Source organism: Vulpes lagopus, chromosome 2 (assembly GCF_018345385.1).
Source record: "Vulpes lagopus strain Blue_001 chromosome 2, ASM1834538v1, whole genome shotgun sequence".
NCBI classification, from domain to species: domain Eukaryota; kingdom Metazoa; phylum Chordata; class Mammalia; order Carnivora; family Canidae; genus Vulpes; species Vulpes lagopus.
The window spans coordinates 66,845,579-66,865,605 of NC_054825.1; the positions used below are offsets into that span (position 1 = coordinate 66,845,579).

Sequence of the window (20,027 nt, forward strand, 5' to 3'; positions counted from 1 at the left end):
GTTCATTGTGCTCTTCTCTCTACCTTATCTATCTGAAACTTACCATAATAAATCATTAATATAAAAAAAATAAAACATTAATAATGTTCTTCTCAACGATATATTTCAGTTCTAATTGGTTAAGATTTTTCATTAGATTCATGTTTTTCTTACTGAAGTCTAATTTGGATAGTGAAATAGAATTTTCTCTTCAATCTTGGATTTTTCATTACTATGTAGGTATGTAATTTAGTAAGTCAGCCATTATCTTAAGTTTTTTTTTTTTATTTTTAGACTTTTAGTGTAATAATTGGGCATCTCTGATATAAAGTATTTAATATTCAGAATTTAAACTATCTTTTTCTCAAATTTAGTCATGTGGCATTTCCAAAAAAAAAAAAATTCCCTTTATATAGTGCATATATAAATATGAGAATGAGAAAAGTGTTACTAGAGTTTTAAGGTGAGGACACATCCAAAACCAAAAGCTAGAACTTATGCTGTGACTGACCTATGAAGTGTTTCATACATTTAACTTTTATTGTTACACTTTCTGGCATGTGAAATAACTTAGTTGTTGTGCATTTTGAAGAGCCAGTGTGACTCTAGAGTGTGGCAGCAAGACTTTTGTTTGTTTCACATTTAAGAGGCAGGGGAAAAGTCATTGACTCTTCTGGGTTTCCTGGGCTACACCAAGTAAACTGGACTTCATGCTATAACTTCAGAGTACTGCTTCCATCATACACGTGGGCTGTGGGGTAGTTATAGGGGGAGGCGAGACCTCACTTCCCCCAAAGGAATCAAGAGCAAATATGAGGTCACCTCTCTTTGTTTAGAGGTTTTATGGAATGAGATGAGGAAGTCCAGCCTGTGTGGCATAACTGGTTTTAGACTGAGTAAATAAGCATCACATCAGTGGCCTCACATCTTGGTATTTGCTCTTTCAGTTTCATTGTGTTAGTTGCATTTGTATTTCTGGTCTTTCTTTGTATATAACCTTGTCACTCTAACAGTCTGAATTTTGTCAAGTTGATTTATCTTTTGGTTAAGTAAGTTACACATTTGCCTAAATTTGACATTTGGAAATTAATTAAATAACTTCATGGCATGATAGTGCTGAATTTAGTGATTACAGCTTTTTAGCTACAGTAGTTTAAAAAAATGACTTTGGGGAGTGGTGTAGCCTATAGGCTGCTCATTCCTGGGCTAGCCCTATTCTAAGTTGATTTGTAACAAAATTTTCAGTCTCTAAGGGTTTCTTTTGGTCTTAACCATATCTCTTTTTTAAAAAATGAAGATTGTTAAAAAAAAATGATTGTTTTGCTTGTTAGCAAGTAGAAGCATTGTTCTAGTAGAAAATTAAGAAAATATTTGTCATTTTGTTGTTGAGGCACTATTCTTCTACACATTATTTTTTCTCTTTTAATCTCCAGTCATTTTTAAATGGTTCTTAAAATGACTTTATTCATGTCTGAAAGAAGACCTCAAAATTCTTTATTAATCTATTCATTCATTTGGTAATGTAGCAGTTATGTGCTAGCATAAATGTAAATGCACTATAATTCCCACTCCTGTTTAAAATAAAATATTTCGAGAAGAATGTCCAGAAATGTTCTTTAAAAATGGCTTTATAGAAGCTGATTTTTTTTTTCAGTTTTATGAGCACACTGAATGCTGTTCCACTGTAATTGGTATATGCTAATCTTCAGCCAAAATAGTAGTGACTCAGGGTTACACTCTAGACCAGTGACGACTTAAACTTTTCTAACAGTGACCACAGTAAGAAGTACCTTTTTTACATTGTGATGAGGTCTCATAATATTATTTATGTAAATAAGTATATATAACTAAAAAGTTTCACAAAATAATCGTTTTTCATACTACATGATGCACTCTGATATATTCTTCTTTTTAATGCTAGTCACAATCCATTGAATTGATTTCATGATAATGAGTTGTATCCACAAATTTACATTTATCTAATAAATTATCTTTAATTTTAATGCAGATTCTGCAGAAAATATGCAGATTATCCAACTTCAGGTTCTTAACAAAGCAAAAGAGAGACAACTAGACAATTTAGTTGAAAAGTTAAGTGAAAGTGAGCATCAAATTAGATATCTGAATCACCAGCTTCTAATAATCAAAGGTAAGATGACACCTGTTGGGTGCTATCATTTATGAGGTACACTAGAACTAGATATCTTTTTCTAATAGCCTCATTTTAATTATGAAGCTTAGAGAGTTGATGTACTTGGTCAGAGAGCTCAGTAATGAGTCAGTCAACATGAAACAAAAACCCCGGACTTTTGACACCTTGCCTTGGGATTACTTTTCACCAGAACATTCTATTTCGAGGTCCTCGTTTTCTCCCTTTCTCTTCTATAGGCTGTTAGAATCAGTGAACATTATTTAACTATGCTGATAGCATTCTATCCTAATAAGTTGTTGCTTCCTTGTACAGTTTACCTTGGATGAAGTATTCCAATTCCCAGAGACTTGTGTTTAGCTTGTAATACATTTTCTAAGCCTACAAATTAACATAAGATTTTAATCCAAGTAAGAGTTAGTGATCCTGAACTCCTTTGGGTGTGTCAAGGAGAAAAATGGAGCCATTACTGGGAAAGCACATAGAATAAACACAATTTCAAATGAAAATTGCTTACTCTTCACGCTTTCTGTAGTTTTGGTCAGTGCTGGACTTTTCATTTATAGAATAATTTTGTGACTGAACTCTAACTTGTTTCAAACTTAATTGATAGTGAAAAGGTCTCTTTCTGTAATATTTTTAGAATTTATTTTGAGAGAAGAACTTGTAAACTGTTATAGTAAAGTATGTGGGAAGAATTTAAGATTAGGTGAATTTAAAAGTTCATTGCATTGTGTATAAAAAACAAATAGTTCTGAGAGTCTTTCTTTGGTTAGTAGAGATTTGTCACATCCATGTTGCTTCTCAAGTAAACAAATGCTGAAATCATTGTTAGGAAATCTTGTGGTCCCCCAAAAAATACAGTAAGATTTTTGAAGGAAGTGGTTCTGGTTCTCTCAATTTTTTTTTGGTGTCACTCGTGCATTCTTTTTTGGAACTTTTCCTGGTTTTCTCTAAATCAGCTCAAGTTTACTATCTGAATTGAACTGAACATTTGTATCTGATACTTGATAGAGATTGTGACAATTGGGATCCCTGTACAGTAATTTATTATTTATATAAACATTTTTAATGTTCTAGATGAAAAGGATGGTTTGACCCTCAGCCTTCGAGAATCACAGAAACTCTTTCAGAATGGAAAAGAAAGAGAAATACAGCTTGAAGCACAAATAAAAGCACTGGAGACTCAAATACAAGCATTAAAAGTGAACGAAGAACAGGTAAATATTTTATCATGATTATTTGTGGTAAAAGGTTGTTTATTTTAATGAAATGGTTACTTAACTTTTGGTAATGTGGGACTAAATGTAGCAGAACTTTACAGTTTATATCATTTTCTACCATAAGTCTGCTTTTGTTTCCCTTACCTCGGAGGGATGGTGCTTGCATTCACCCAGTCATCTGTGATAGTCTCTAGTCTCTTTTGGGGGAGTAGGAGTGAGGGTGGGAGAGAGGGAAAGAATCTTAAACAGGCTACACGCCCAGTGCAGAGACCAACTTGGGGTTTGATCTCATGACCCTGAGATCATGACCTGAGCTAAAATTGAGAGTTGGACATTTTACTGACTGAGCCGCTCAGGTGCAGGGTAAAAGTCTCTGGTCTTTTACCCCTTCTCCAAATTCTCTCTTATGGTTGGTCTTTTTGAAATACTGATTGTTTTTCCCCTGCTGAAAGCCTGACCCTGCTTTGCTTATGGGATGAGGTATGGCGCTGAAATGGCCCTCTGATCCTTGCCTACGTCTTCCCTTATTCTCCTCAAACTCTGTAGTGGGTGTGTTGTTTTTATGTACTTGTATATGCTGTCTCTTCTCTCTGGAAGGTCCTTTCCACAGCACACTGCTAGTTGATTAACACCCCTTGCTCAAGGGGTTTCTTTTCTAAGTCTTCCCTGCCTTCTATCACATATATATCTCTATTCCTACTCTGATACTATCATGATTATAGTTTTATGGTTTGTTTTGAAATGTGATAAACAAGGGCTACTGTTAGTATTCTTAAAAAATTTTGTAGCTCTTTGTCACATTTTCTTTACTAGATTTTGCATATCAACTTTTCATGTTTGTAAGAAATCTTACTGGGATTTTGATTAGTGAAGCATTGTGTTTATGATTTTATCGATGAGTTAATCAAGTTTTGGAGAGGCCAAATTACTTGCCCAAGGTTACAAAGCCAGTTATTGACAAAACAGCAGCACCTAAATTTCCTGACCCCAACAGACTTACCTTTAAAGTGGTGGCACAGGGGCACCTGGGCGGTTCAGTCAGTGGAGCGTGTGACTCTTGGTCTCCGGGTTGTGGGTTTGAGCCCCAAGTTGGGTGTAGAGGTTACTTCAAAATAAAATCTTAAAAACAGATAAAGCAGTGGTATGTTCTTTGGTTAATGAGATAGATAGCCATATAATGATTGGAAATGGTCCCAAGACATTAGTAGCCAAGCTGGGTGGGGGTGGGGGTGACTCATGAGAGTAATAACATTTTGGAGGAGGGTGGTGGTTAATATTGAAGTGACTATAAAATTGTGAGTTAGGTTTTGGATGAGATTTGTGGCTAATTCTGAGGATGGTTTTGTGAAAGAATTTGAACAATGCTGTGTCATATCTGGTTCCTTATCCTTCCAGTGTCCCCCCAAACAAGTCACTTTATCTCTAAAGTAGCCCATAGCTCCATATTCCTACTCTCCTTCATCATGCCATATCCTATTATTCTATTTTAAAACTATCTGAAACAATCTCATTTGTTTACTTGTTATTGATTGTCTCTTCCCACCAGAAAGTAGTGAGTTTGGACCTTGCCTATCTTGTCATCATGTCCTTAAGTGCTTAGAACCTGCTTGGTACAAAGTATTCACATTATTTATTGAACAAATGAATAAATGTCCTAAGCACTTAAAACAATATTGAAATAGTCAATCTCTGGAATAGAAATGAAGAATAGGCCTCATTTGAAATTTTAATTTTTGTGTGTGATAGAGACTATTAACATTTTTAGCTTTTTGAAAACTGATAGCTCTTATAAAAAAGTTGAATTACTTTTCTATAGTAAAAGGTTATAACTTTTTAATCTTTTTATAAGTTAGAAATTGTGTGTATAAGAAATAAAGCATAAATGAAAACATAAGTGGATGGTTGGGTAGCTCAGTTGGTTAAGTGGCTGCCTTTGGCTCAAGTCATGATCCCCGGGTCAGGTCTTGGGATAGAACCCTGTTGTGAGGCTCCCTGCTCAGCAAGGAGTCTACTTCTCCTTCTCCCTCTTTGCCTCCCCCTTCTCCCTCTTTGCCTCTCTCTCTCTTGCTCTCATAAATAAATAAAATCTTAAGAAAAAAATAAATGAAAATATAAGTAAAACAGAATCACAAAGTGTACTGATTTTCTATCATTAACATGAACTTAATGGCTTGAAACAATGCTTATTATCTTACAGTTCAGAAGTCAGAAGTCTGACATGGGCAAAACTCAAGGTGTCAGCAGGGCTATACTGCTTTTTGGAGACTCTAGGGAAGAATCCATTTCCTTGCCTTTTCCAGCTGCTAGCGGCCACTGGCATTTCTTAGCTTATGGCCCATTTTCATCTTCAGAGCCAGAAGTCACTGGTTCTGAATTTCCTGCCTCAGTTTGCCTCATTTAAGGACTTTTCTGGATACATTGGGCCCACCCAGATTATCCAGGATAATCATTTTTATTTTAAGGTTTTCTGATTAACAATTTTCATTTGGTTTATGGCCTTACTTTTCCCTTGCCATGTAACATAATATATTCATAGGGTTTATGGACCTCTTTTGGGAGCCATTATTTAGCCTAGTACTGCATTATTTTTCAACAACTGTATAGATACAGTTTTCAAAACTTTGTTTTTAGCAAGTGATCATTGACAATTTTCATTAGTCTTTCAAGAAACAGTTGTCATTTTTCTCTGAGTTGGATTTTTTTAACAGTTGGATTGCATCCCCACCCCTCCTGGGCTCAGAGCAATGCAAACAGCACTGGGGCCAGGACAGTAGCTGCAGATTCCTTTTCTGGTACCCATACTGCCATCATGCAAAGCAAAATCCTCTATCACTCTCCTCAGATAACTACAGACTTTTTTTCTCAGAGAATAATGTTTCCAGCAACCATGGGCCTGGTGGGTTCCAGCTAGGGGAAGTCTTAAGGAACTAGAGCCACCATAGGGAGACCCTTCCTTGTCTGTTTTTCTTAAAGGATGGTTGATTTTTAGAGTTAAAGTCCATAAGGAGAGTACAGAGTCAAAATACTTTAAACATGGCTATCTTGTGTGTATCTAACTAGATGATTAAGAAGTCCAGGACAACTGAAATGGCTCTTGAGAGCCTGAAACAGCAGCTGCTGGACCTCCATCATTCTGAATCACTTCAGCGTTCTAGAGAGCAACATGAGAGTGTTGTTATGGGCCTCACGAAGAAGCATGAAGAGCAAGTGTTGTCCTTACAAAGGAAATTGGATGCTACAGTTACTGCACTTAAGGAGCAGGTTAGGATGATTTCACATGAACAACTGTTCTAAACCAGTAAAGCTGGTTATTTTTTGCAACTGATATTTTGTGGGGTTCATAATATGGAAATTTTGGATGCTTGCAGTAGGTGTTTGTGAGTAAAACTTAAGAGCCAAATATTTTCAATCTATTAATATGCCCTGAAGGCTTAATTTTGGAAATTCTCTTAGAGGACTGGTCAGTACTTTCTCAATTCTCACATTACTAGTCCTTTATTTGTAGAGTATTTATACATATTGTTCTTATTGCCCTGGAGTAAATTGATACTGAAAAGAGTGAATGTTCTGGGAGCTGGTCTGAATTTGAGAGGTATCCTGGGACACAAGTTATTGAAAGCCTTTCTTGAGTAATTAACCTGTCAGTAAATTCTAGACAATTCTAGAAGTGGTTCTTGGGAGTTAATTTTTGAGAATAGTGTAAAAAAAAAAAAAAGGGAAGAAAGTCTGACCTAAAATCACTGAGATTTGTAACTTGAGCATCTCTGTGTATTATTTTTGCCCCAAAGGGAACAAAATGTAAGATGTGGGTGAGTCAGTTGGTGGGTTTGCTTGTGTTCCAAACCCCAGGTAATCACTTGAATGAATAAAATTTCAGAGTGTACTTTTCTTCATGTAATTTCAGAATTAACCCGAGAGAAGAAGAGCAGAAAAATAAGATGGGAGGGTATGGCAAATCCCAGTGCACTTAAAATTCATCCTGATTTGGGTTATTTCTTATTTATGCACCTGCCTAAATTTTTCCGTGTTTTAGGTAGAAGTACAGAAGATTATGTACATAAGGACACAAGTACTGAATTATTGCCAGTAATAAATGTATACTGTCTTATTTTTATATGTATTTATATGACTTTTTATTAAATTTATTTTCCTAAATAGCTTTTTTTAATAGGAATATTGTGATTTTGATTGGTGTAAAGAATATGTGGGGAAGGACAAGGGCTATGCCAAATTATTGAAAAAATCTTTAGTATTTAAGCAAATGGCATTTGAGATATAGTTTTATTTATCTTGGCTGTGTTTGTGTAGTAGCATTAAAGTTAGTTGGACTTGGATAGTGGGCCTTCTTGGATGACAAGAGGGGTGGAATCTGGTGGCTTTTCCATGCAGGGTTGAGGATAGAGTGCCATTCTCTGCTGACTTTGGTAACACAGAAGGGCTGGAAGAAATTCTTGCTGTGTTCAACCCCTGTGCTCACTCTATTCTCTGTTCTTACCACTCCCCTGACCCCCACTTTAATAGAAGGACCCTGGACTAGAACACAGAACCAAGTCTTGATTCTATGCTGACTGGGCTTCAGATACCTGAACCATAAATTGAAAGTGTGATTAAGATCTTTTCCACTGTTACATTCTGTGACTGTTTTTATTTTATTTTTTTAAGCAGACCATAGCACTGATACTAGCCTGTGGATATAATTGCATAACTGTTTTGCAAAGTGATGATTCCACAGTGCTTATAGTTTCTCGTTTTGGGGATGTTTCTGAGGTTATTTCTTTTGTGTTGTCAATTTGGAATCATTTGGCTCAGCAGTATTTTTAATAAAAGGACAATCCATATTATCTCAGAATACATATTGAGATTTCTGATTAGAGAGGTGCTGTAAAGATCAACCAGGAGATGGGAGATCCCTGCCTTTAATCAGAAAAGTATATGAGTGTGTTCTAAATAGAGCGGGTTGATTTCTTAACTAACTGGTAACCATACATACATTCTACATTTTGTCCCTTGTCCTTTTTTCTATTTATAAAAGTTATTGAAGAGCTATAAAATATTTCCCTTTCAGATAAACCTTTTCCTATGTTCCATTCAGCACATCACCCAGACAAGTAAAACAACTCTTTGAAAATAGGAGCAAGGTACAAATAACTGGATAATTTAGTAAATGAACTTAAATAAGTTTGCCAGTTTCTGAGGAAGGTTCTGAGCAGCTTTCACATAGTTACATACAGCTGTGTCCCTATGTGCTATGCACTATATGCGTACCGTGCTAACAGAGTCAATGTTTACATGGAGCACGTTGTGCTAGTTATACACTTTTAACCTGGCATCCCCTAAGGCAGTTTATGGTTAGATGCCAAGGCTTTGATAGATCCTCTCAAATTGTGGGTATGATTTTCTTTTACACGTCCATATATGTGTTTTTCGTTTTGTTTTTTGAGAAGACCCACAAACGTGCTCAGATTTCCCAAGAAGTTCATGCAGGAGGTTCTCTGTGCAAGAGGTTCTTGCAAAAGGTTAAAAATCACTGCTTTATGAACAGCTTGTTCTTGGTGGGAAAGGACTATAATTGTAAACTAATCATATTATTATACTCAACCAAAACTTCTTGGAGCTCTGTGTTCCTTCTGTGACAGACTCTCTGATAGCAAACCCTCTCCTGGGCTCTCCTGCCTTCTGTCTCCCATTCATGGACATGTCGTGTTCTGAGATCTCTGAATGTCAGGCTTAGATCTCCGATTATCTCTTTGATGGTAAAGAATCTTTCTTCATTCTGGTCTTGAAATCTACAGCTTTAGGTAAAGTTGTGAACTTTGGTTTCTATGTCATGACTTTTGCCTGGTCTACTTTCTAACTTTCTTTTAGTGTTAGATTTAAAGGCTCCAGTGAAACACTTTCTCTTGGCTGAGAAATTCCCACAGACCTCTGTGTGGCCTAATCGTCATTTTTCTGTGCACTAGAAATCTTGTTGAGCTCTATTTGCTCCCAAAGATTCAGCTATTCTATCACCACCCTTCTCATTCAGTCTTAAAGATAGATGTCTGCCTTTAACCCTCTTGAACTAAATGTTCTCACTCAAGCTACTCATAGAAAAGAAGGAACCACTCATTTTGTTTTTTGATATTGAAACTGCACAGGGGGCAGCCCCGGTGGCGCAGTGGTTTAGCGCCTCCTGCAGCCCGGGGTGTGATCCTGGAGACCCGGGATCGAGTCCCACGTCGGGCTCCCTGCATGGAGCCTGCTTCTCCCTCTGCCTGTGACTCTGCCTCTCTCTCTCTCTCTCTGAATAAATTAAAAAAAAAAAAAAAAGAGAGAGACCGCATAGGTTTATTATGAGTGTAATTGGTTTCCCCTGAACTTGTCAACAGGAAGAAATGTGGTTCAGTTGATTGTTGCATTTAGTCAAGTTATTGCCACAGTCAGCCTTCTCTTTATAGTATGTTTTTCATATCTCCCTTTTCTTGAACTTTCTTTTTGTCAGCTCTTAGTCTCTTATTTATAAAAGGTATTATGGCCTCCCCAGCCCATATGTGTTGTCTCCCCACCCCTTCTCTCACACACATTCACACTGTCATTAATGTTAGCCCATTCTTGTGTTTGCCATGTTATTTTGGCGCTTCAGAACCATGCTTTTCAAGCTGGCCTGGGAATCAGCAGCAGTGTGCCAAGAGGTTTGCACTGTTGAATAAACATGGAGCAGTTTCCAGAAGTTTCACTTTGCTCAGAAATTTGGTAGAAAAAATTTAAAGCAGACATGACTACATTATGAAATAGTATGCAAAATTCACATGGATTTGCAAACTAAAACAAGAGACTTCAGAGTCTCTTTTCCCTGCTTAATGATGCTGTCATTATCCTTATAAGGTGTACCTTGTGGTACTGTCCTTAGGGCAGTATTAAGCTTTAGATTATCCTACGGATCAGGCCCCAATTGCCTTCTCTGCTTCAAATCTCTTTCTTGATATTCTTCTTACTATTTACTTTCTTCAGGCTTTTTCAGGTAACTTCAACCAGTTCCTTTAGTTTACTTCTGCCTATCTCATGCTCTATTTTTTGTGTGGAATCCAGCCTACATAGTCTTTTTTGAATGAGAAGTGGTGATTTCTACTACCTAGGCATGGGACTCCCATGGCTTATTACTCCCAAATGCATTTTTCTTTTTAAAGAAATTTGAATATATTGTATGCATGCTCCATGTTTTCTATATATCTCCATATAGATACACACATGAATGAATGGGTGCACACACACAAACACACATACACATTTATCCTGTCTGGTTTTCTTTGTCATTTATTTTTAAAGGTTTTTTTGTTTGTTTTTGTAGCACTCACTGTGTGTAAGATACTGCATAGGTACCTTCAAGGAGATTTTATTAAGAAAAATACGTAAAAGGTAGAAAGAAAAATATAAGAGAAACAGATTAAGTATAAAAGAAGTTCAGAAGAGGGAGAGATTATTTTTGGCTGCTCAGTAGAATGAGCTTTTGGCTCTTCAGAATAGAGTGAGTTTCCATGTGTTTATCTGTATCCTTGCTGTCTTAGGATACAGATTGCATGGTTCAAAGTGGTCTGCCTAAATATATATACGTACCTTTATAGTGACAGTGTAAAATGTAAATTGAATTATAATACATTTTCTTTGGCTTGAATAGAATCTAATTTTAGAATATCAGTGAGTTGTGATTGTAGAACAGAAAGGACTTTAGAAATTACTGGATTTAATCTTTATTAACATAATTACAAAAGAAAAAACAGATGGAGAAGTTGATGACTCACCCAAGATCATTAAAGTTTATTCTAACTCCCAGTCCTGTGCACTTAACCTTGTCAAAGAAGTGATGCTGCTCTGTAGTGATTTTATGTTTGATCTATGTATCATATTTGTTAGCTTAGTGTTTAATAACTGATCATGAAAGTGACTTCTTGGATACTTTTTCTCCTTAGGAAGATATCTGTTGTCATTTGAAAGATCAAGTGAAAGAACTGGAAAGGAATCAAGAAGCAACCAAATTAGAAAAGACTGAGATCATTAACAGATTGACGAGAAGTCTGGAGGAGAGTCAGAAACAGTGTGCCAACCTTTTGCACTCAGGTGGGTGTCCAAGATTGGCTCTTGTCATCCCACGAAGCTAGTATGATGAGCAGAGAGAACATAGGATCCACGAATTATAAAAATCCAGAAAAGTTCACTAGTGACAATTTTTTTAACATTGTTAACTGTATATGCATAAAGGTATGGTGTATTTTCATTAGATAATTTAGAGAACACAAGCAAGTACAAAGTGGCAAATAAAGATAACGGCAAATAAAAATAACCAATGATCCTACTACACAGAACTATTGTTAATGTTTGAATGTATTCCCTTCAAGCAAAATTACCTACCCACACTGTAGGCAATTCCCTGCTTCTGTACATAGTGCATTTTTTGAAAACATACTGAGGCCGAATGTGCAAAAATTGAACAATAAAATATGTTTTAAGGCATATTCTCTCCCTGGGAAGTAAAAATGATTATGAAATCCCACTTTTTAGACTCAAACTGATCCTGTATTTCTACCATTTTGTGAAACTTCTTTAAATTTTTTTTCCCCTTTCACACTTATCTGGTCAGTTGAAGCTAGGGAGTTATATTTTTGTCATGATTTCTTTTCTTTTCTTTTCTTTTTTTTTTTTTTTTAAAAGATCTTATGTATTTATTGATGAGAGACACAGAGAGAGACAGACAGAGACACAGGTAGAGGGAGAAGCAGGCAAGGACCACGATGTGGGACTCGATCCCGGGACTCCAGGATCAAGCCCTGAGCCAAAGGCAGATGCTCAACTGCTGAGCCACCCAGGCATCCCGCTTATGATTTCTCATATGGTTTTCATGGTATTAAGTTTGAGACATACACTTTTTGTCCTTAGTTTCAGCAGTCCTTTTGTTTCTTGTTTTTATAGAATGACATTAGAGTAAAAGGCAATAAAATAATCACATTTATGCAAACTGCACTACAGACAAAACTGCCCTGTTTGCTGGTGAGTAGCTCCTGCTGTGAAAATAGCTCAATGGTTATTCATTAGCTGACATACGAAAGTCACACAATGGCATATAAAGCCAATTCAGACTGTTGGCACAATGTATATAAGAGCAGCTTACTCAAAAGTTGAAAGATTTCAAAGACTGTCAGAATATGAGTGTGCATATGTTTTTGGTGGGGGCAGAATTTGGCTCATACACTGTTTGGCCCCCTCTCCCATTTTAGTATCCTCATGTTTCACATGGCATTATTTAGTGAGCCTTTTTTCCTTGCCACTAAAGGCTTTGAAAATATGATTTTCTTTAGTTGCATAATATGCCATCATTGCTTTGCTTAACCATTTCCCAGATGCTCTTTTTTCTTTTGAGGAAGCCCAATAAAGTCCCTTTTACATGGGAGCCTTCCCCTAGTACATTTAAAACATTAGGTTACCGAAGTTTCCAAAGCATTGCCCGAATATGCTTTTTTCACATGTGGAGGTGGGGGTGGTGGAAATAAAAGCATTTCGAAAGAAGCTAAAGGCAGCAAGATGTAGTTTTCTTATTAGAGGGTAGAAATGGGTTCCAAAGAATTTTTGCTTTGGCTTTCTATGAGTTGGAACATTATGCTCCTATTAAAGGACTCTTGGTATTAAGGTCTGTAGACGTGGCTGATTTGATTCATAGCACGATCACAGTAGTCCAAGTCTTCAACCTCCCAAGGACATATGAAGAGCCATACTAAGTGTGTGGACACATCTTGGAAATGTCTGGACCCATGCTTTCTGGGTCCCACTGGTTATACCTTCGAGCTCCTAGGAAAGTAATGAAAAGGTGATAATGCAGAACTCCACCTTCTGTAGTCTTCTGTACATCATAGGTACTTTGTCCCTTTACTTTTGGTGTGTTCTATGATTTCCCCCCCTCCATAGGCTCAGTACAGGAGGTGGCTCAGCTACGGTTCCAGCTGCAGCAAGCACAAAAAGCACACGCTATGAGTGAAAACATGAACAAGGCTTTGCAAGTGAGTGTTGCCACCTGGAAGAGACTCTGTGGGTAACTGAATTAGGCAGTGCTTACATCACTTTTCTAAACCTTGGATTTCTCTATAAAAGAGGTGGTTGGCCCATCTCCAGACCAGGCAATGAGAGTTGTTCACAGTCTCACCCACACAGTTAGGTAGTCAAGCCCAGGTCTGTCTTGACTGCAGAGCCAGGGCCTGTCCACCACCTGTCCACACCCCCACCCCCCATCAGTCTGCCTGTCTGTTACCTCCATGTGGCATGTCCTTTCATTTATGGGTATATCCTAGAGATAAGTATATCTACAGGTATGGGAGACCTGCAGTTTAGCTGCAATTCTCTCACATCCTCCTCCAGCCTTCTTACATTTTCCACTGGAGGAAGAGTTCCAGTATTACCTCTGTTGGAAAGACGTATTTTGCCTTTTCCCACCGGCAGACTAAAGTACAACACGTTCTTGGCAAACCAGTCTACTCTATCCTCCAGGAAGCCAAAAAGTGCTGCCATCAGTTTGTCAGCTCAAGGGACACTTTTTATGGAGGACAAAAAGTAAGGGAGGGATGAGAGAAGCTCCTTATGTTTGCTTTCTCATTCATTTATTCCTTGGTTCATTCAGTTTTCTGGAAAACCTGATATGTGCTAGCCTTTCTAAAGTTATATAGATATTTTAATTATACACCCATGTTCGTAGCAGCATCATTTTAAAGTTGTTATTTAATGTATGTGAAGAAGCCTTTCTGCTTTCTGTTGATCATTAAAATGAATTTTGAAGCATAGATAAATGACTGATTCCTTCATGTAGGAAAATAATTGTCAACAATTTTGTGTTTTAGGAAGAATTAACAGAACTGAAAGATGAAATTTCTCTCTATGAATCTGCCGCAAAATTAGGAATACTTCCAAGTGACTCAGAAGGAGAATTAAATATAGAACTCACTGAATCATATGTGGATTTGGGTATTAAGAAAGTCAACTGGAAAAAATCCAAAGTGAAGAGGTATTAAGCAAATAGTTTACTATAGAAAAGTCTCATTAATAGTACTGAAGAGACATGTAAATAAGTGGCACCAGGCATGAAATGAGAGCTGACTAGGGATTCTTGAATGTGGGACAGTATGCCTTAGTTATTTCTAATGAGGTGTAAATGTGTGAAATAAAAATGAACAGAAACCTCAACTATTGATATTGAACTATCTTCAGTACCAATAGACATGTCAATTTCAATAAGGTAAAAAATGATTAAAGTTAAAATATACAGAGTAAATTCTATGACTGAGGTTATGTATCTTTTATTATTGAGGTAAGGATGTATTATTTTTATTTGAACTGTGTGTGGAAGGCATTTATCAATGGCATGTGAAAAAATAAGCGTTAATTTTCCCTAGGATCTTGACTGTGATCTTACTTTTAAAATATGGATTCTGTCTTTTATACCACTGTTTGACACAGATGCTTTAGCAATCTCATGAAAGGAACAGAGGGGAAAAGGATGGGGTGGTGGGAGAGGGAACACATTTTGGTATTGTTAAACACTTAAGAGATGAATGAAGGACAGGATGTATATTTTTGAAGCACTTGTAGTCTGGAAGGTGCTATGCAAGGCTCTGGGAGTAGAGGACAAAAGATGAGGATGAAATTCTCCCTCTAGGGAGTTCACATGTGTGTGGGCAAGGAAAGGGAGGCATACTTGTGAGCAGCTAAATGCTGTGTGCTACACATTATCCTGGATATACAAAGAGGCATCTATCCAGTCATTCCTTCTGCTGGTGTGGAAAAAGGATGAAAGATGGATATTTGGCAGAGATTGCATTTAAGCTAAGGAGAGCCTTTCTTGAATACATACAAATGTCACACTTGCACCAGCAAGTGTATAGTTTCAGACTGGGTACCATCATTTTTGTTCCATGAGAGTGTTTACTACCTGTTATGTTTACGTATATGAATCTCCTGAAGGGTTTGCTCTATAATAGATTTTAGAAGTTAAGTATTTTAATCCTGTGATTTCATTTTCAAAATAGTAAGATGACATTCAGAAAATTGAAATATAAAGTGATCTGGTAATCCTGTGAAACAAGATGTTAATTCGGTTTAATAAGGCTCCGTTTATCTGGAGGGTCAATCTTTAGGGACTCTCATCAACAGATTACAGATACAATCCAGAAGGAAGCTAGGATGCCAATAGCACAACTAGCATATGTGCACAACTAGGATGCCAATAGCACAACTAGCACCTTCAGGCTCTTACTGACTTAGATTTGTGTTTGTATCTCATGAGTTATCTGAGTTCCTGACTGCAGAGTAGCTGGGGCAGCGGGTTAGGAGAGGTAATACCAATGTTTTGGTCAGATAGCCCAGACTTAGCAAGGAGAGAGCTACAGAACTATAGCTGTGATCTCCCTCAAAATGCCCACAGTCATGATCCTGTTATTGAATAAAGCCTTCCCCTTTGGTTAATTAAAGCAAAAAAAGGTTGTATGTATTATAGTTTTTAGGTAGATTTACATAAAAGTTTCCAGTTAGTTATCTGGAAAATTTACTACTGTGAATGCCTCATTTCCTCTGAATGCCAGATTAGTTCTAAATGGCTAGTGGAAGGAGCATGGTCTTTACATCCAGATTTTGTTTTGATTTGTAGTTTTGCCATTTATCACTGGCTTTGTGATCCTGGGCAAATTTCTTGGCTTTTCTGAGCCTGTTTTTGCATCAAGTTTTTTTCTGTTAAGTAGATTATAGATGTCTCTTGGAGGTTAAATGAGGATTAAGGCATAAAGGGCCCCATATAATATGTTCTTGCACATATTAGGCATTTAAAAAAATATTTATTTATTAGAGTATGCACCTGTGAGTGGTAGAGTATGGGGTGAAGGAGAGAGAGAGAGAGAATCTCAAGCAGACTCTCCACTAAGACAGAGACCAACACAAAGCTGGGTTCCAAGACCCTGAGATCATGACCAGAGCCAAAATCAAGAGCCACCCAGGCACCCCGCACATACTAGACATTTAGTCATTGATAGCTATTAATATTATTATTTAGTAGATGATTGGCTAAAATATAGCATTCATTTTTCATATTAATTCTTTTTTAATTCAACATATACTTTGTAAAAAGTATTTGATCTTCATTTCAACCTTGGAGAAACATCAGATCTCTATTTTCATTTTCGGGTTGGGAAAACTAGTTCTCAAAGATCTGAACTCTTTTTGCCTATAAAGAGAGACCATTAGCAGAACCAATACTTGAGCCCAAAACTTTATTGTCATGTAAATCTGTTGGTTTGTAGTTACATGACAAACCTTTTTAATTTCAACTTCATTCTTCCTTATGTCTTCTATTTTAGAGGGTTAAAGATTTAGTTCATCTCAAAAAAGATTTTTCTCTAGTTATTATTTTACTTTGAGCTATAATTAACCAGGGAATTTGGAAAATAATACATATATATGTTATATAAAAATTATATATATGTGTGTGTCTATATGTTTTACCTTTTCAGGTAGACTAACTTCATCACGATAACTTCTAAAATGTATTCTGCTTCTTCCCTTTGTATTTAGTTAGTACTCATAGCCAAAATCCTACAGTAATATAAAACACAGTCCTATAGATATCCAACCTGAGACATATCACATCACTGACATAGTAAAAGGACTTCTACCACATGTAGCTGGGAAAGTGGAGAATAACTAAGCACAGAATGAGTGGTCATTGAGATTTAGTTAGAAGTCTCTGAATCACAGGGTTAGTGAAAAAAAGAAAAGTTAGCTTTTAGCCATCCCACCCACCAGCAGTTTAATAGATATTCGGCTTTGAGGAAAAAGTAAAAATATTTATTCGTAGATCAAAGTGAGAGGAGATATAGGAGAGAAGAGATTTGTACCTTTTCTCTGCTGGATTGTGATTCTTACAACAAGAGGAAGCCACAGTTTTCCCAGTGTCGAGAATTTTAGTTCTTTGTTGACTTGAGCTGCTTTCAAATCACTGACCCAAATATTAGCGGCTCCAAGCTTTTATTCTCAACTACCACCTCCCTTAAGCTACTGCCTAGTAAATTTGAAGGGTTTAGCCTCAGTGTTCTATTTCACATTCATGGAATTTGAGTAGCTAAATCTGCATGCAGCTTGCAGACAGCTTCCCCTCTCCCGTATTATAGTTGGCTGCGAAGCTCAAATAATAAACATTTAACAAGTGGAATGCCTTTTCCCTTTGGTCTTCTCAGCAGGCTTCATAAGGGACTACAGTTTATTTGGACTTAGGGGAACTGACTTCCACGGGGCTCAGCAGGACTGGTCACCACTGCTGACTTTTTCCCTTTTGGGAAAGAAGAGAAAATTATTTTAGCAAGCACTTTCCCCACTCTCTAACTTGGCTTTCTCTAGGAGTACATGATGTGCTATTTCAGTGGTCAGCATTCAGTAAGAAAAGAAATTAGGGATGCCTAATTTGTTAACTGAGCAAAGTAAGCATTCTGTTAAAAGTTCACCGCATCTTACAGCACAGGAAGATGCATTGTAATATATTTTATATTTCTTATATAATTATTTTCTGTGAATTATATTTTTATCTTATATTTTGTATAAATAGAAGTGGTTTAAGTAGATGAAATCTATATAGACATACTTACACCATATCTATTACCTATACAGATGTTGTGTATATTGATAAATATGTAGTGTATTACAAGGAACTCCTTTGATAATGTAACATCTAAAAACCCTGAATATTTTGTTCATTCTTTCTCCTTTCCCCTCTGTCACTCTGTGTGTGTGTGTGTGTGTGTATAACATTTCATTTGGAATCCTCTGAAACTGAAGAACAGTAAAAATTAAACTAAGATACTATTATTTATTTCTTAGAACTACCTTTTAGGTTTTTAGAACAGTTTTGATTATCAGAAAAACTAGTGCAATTTCCCTATACTCTGCACCCATTTTCCTCTGTTAACATCTTATACCAGCATGATACTTTTGTTACTATTAATGAACTAATATTGACACATTTGTTATTGACTAATGTCCATAATTTATTTAGATGTCCTCAGTTTTTGCCTAATGTCCTTTTTTCTGTTCCAGGATTGCATCCAGGATACCCCTATTGCATTTTGGAATCATGTTTCCTTAGGTTTCTCTTAACTTTCCTTATTTCTGATGACACTGAAGTTTTGAGAAATACTGGTCAAGTATTCTGTAGGAAGCCCCTCTTGGAATTTGATGGATGTTTTTCTCATGGGTTTTGTGGCATCTCACAGAGATGAGGTGCCATTTTCATCACATATTAAGAGTACATACTATCAACTACTTCTTGTCAAAAGTAACTTTTTCCTTTATTATGGAAAAATTAGAAAATACAGATTAAGAAAATAGAAGAAAATTAAAGGCAACATTACCTCACTTTACCTGCCATGAAGAAAACCACTTTAACATTTTGATGTATAATTTCCATATTATCTATTTTGTGTATTTCTAAAAGATAAAATAATAATGAATGTATTGTTTTATTTTTTTTAAATTTTTTTTGAATGTATTGTTTTAATGTGTTTTTTTAACTTAGTATATTCTGAAGTCTCAAGATGTCAATAAATATTGTATATATTTAGAGATGGATTTGTAGATGAAGGAACTATAGTAATGCACTGTTTAATTTTTTATGATAAGTAATACAATATTATTTTATCATAAGCATCTTTGTAGTCAAGTCTTCATTCACATCTTTATTTCCTTAGGATGTGAGTTAATATCCTCGCTAGGAGGTGTGCACATATTTGAGGTTTTTGATACATGCTACCAAGCAGCTCTGTAATTTATTACCCACATCATGTGGCAGTATCTATTTCTGTGTATCCTAGCTAGATACTGAGAGTTTTCCTGTTTAAAATTTTTATGCAGTTAGATCCATCACTCTCTAGCTGTATGATTTCTTGATGGGATTTTTCTAGTAATTTTTATAGTTTTGTTTTACTTTTAAAACCTTTTAAAATTGAGACAAGTGCATGAAACCCTAAGTGTATAGCGTAAACACTGATTTTTAAAGTGAATGCCCATGAAACCACCCCCCCAGAAATAAACGCCAGCAGCTGTACATATGTCTCTTCCTAATCATAACCTTGAAGTTAATGACTATCCTAAATGCTGTAGCAATTGTTTTCTGTTATCTTGTAAGACCTAATCATACCTAAACACTATAGATTAGGTTTGCCTTTATACAAAGGGTAACTCATACATTAGATGCTCTTTTTCTTCTATAATTTTACTGAGATGTATTTAAATACCATAAAATTTACCCATTTGAAGTGTACAGTTCAGTGATGTCTACTATATTGAGAGTTGTGCACCCAGTACCATAACCTAAGTTAGAACATTTCAATAAACGTTTTGGGAATGTTTCCCCAAAAAGAAACGCTTTACCTACATCCTTCATTACCCCTTCTTGTCCTGACAGCTCCAGGGAATCACTAATCTGCCTTCTATCTATGGATTTGCCTATTCGGTATACTTCACATGAATGGAATTGTATAGTATGTGGTGTTTTGTAGCTGGCTTCTTTCATTTAGCATAATGCTTTCAGAGTTCATTCACGTTGCAGTGTGTTATCAGTGCTTTATTCTGTTTTGTAGCCAAATAATATTCCGTTGTGTGAGTATATATCACATTTGACTTAA

General features: G+C 36.3%; 1 protein-coding gene across 6 annotated transcripts in view; it reads left to right on the top strand.

Annotated features, from left to right (window-relative positions):
- Positions 1-20,027, top strand: part of CEP152 (centrosomal protein 152) — an 88,034-nt gene that overhangs the window by 17,118 nt on the left and 50,889 nt on the right. For all 6 annotated transcript variants that reach the window (XM_041745360.1, XM_041745361.1, XM_041745365.1 and 3 more), the window contains exons 7-12: positions 1,988-2,128; positions 3,209-3,348; positions 6,412-6,612; positions 11,298-11,445; positions 13,285-13,376; positions 14,208-14,371. In XM_041745360.1, coding sequence (XP_041601294.1) covers positions 1,988-2,128; positions 3,209-3,348; positions 6,412-6,612; positions 11,298-11,445; positions 13,285-13,376; positions 14,208-14,371 — 886 coding nt within the window. The remainder of the gene's footprint in view (positions 1-1,987; positions 2,129-3,208; positions 3,349-6,411; positions 6,613-11,297; positions 11,446-13,284; positions 13,377-14,207; positions 14,372-20,027) is intronic.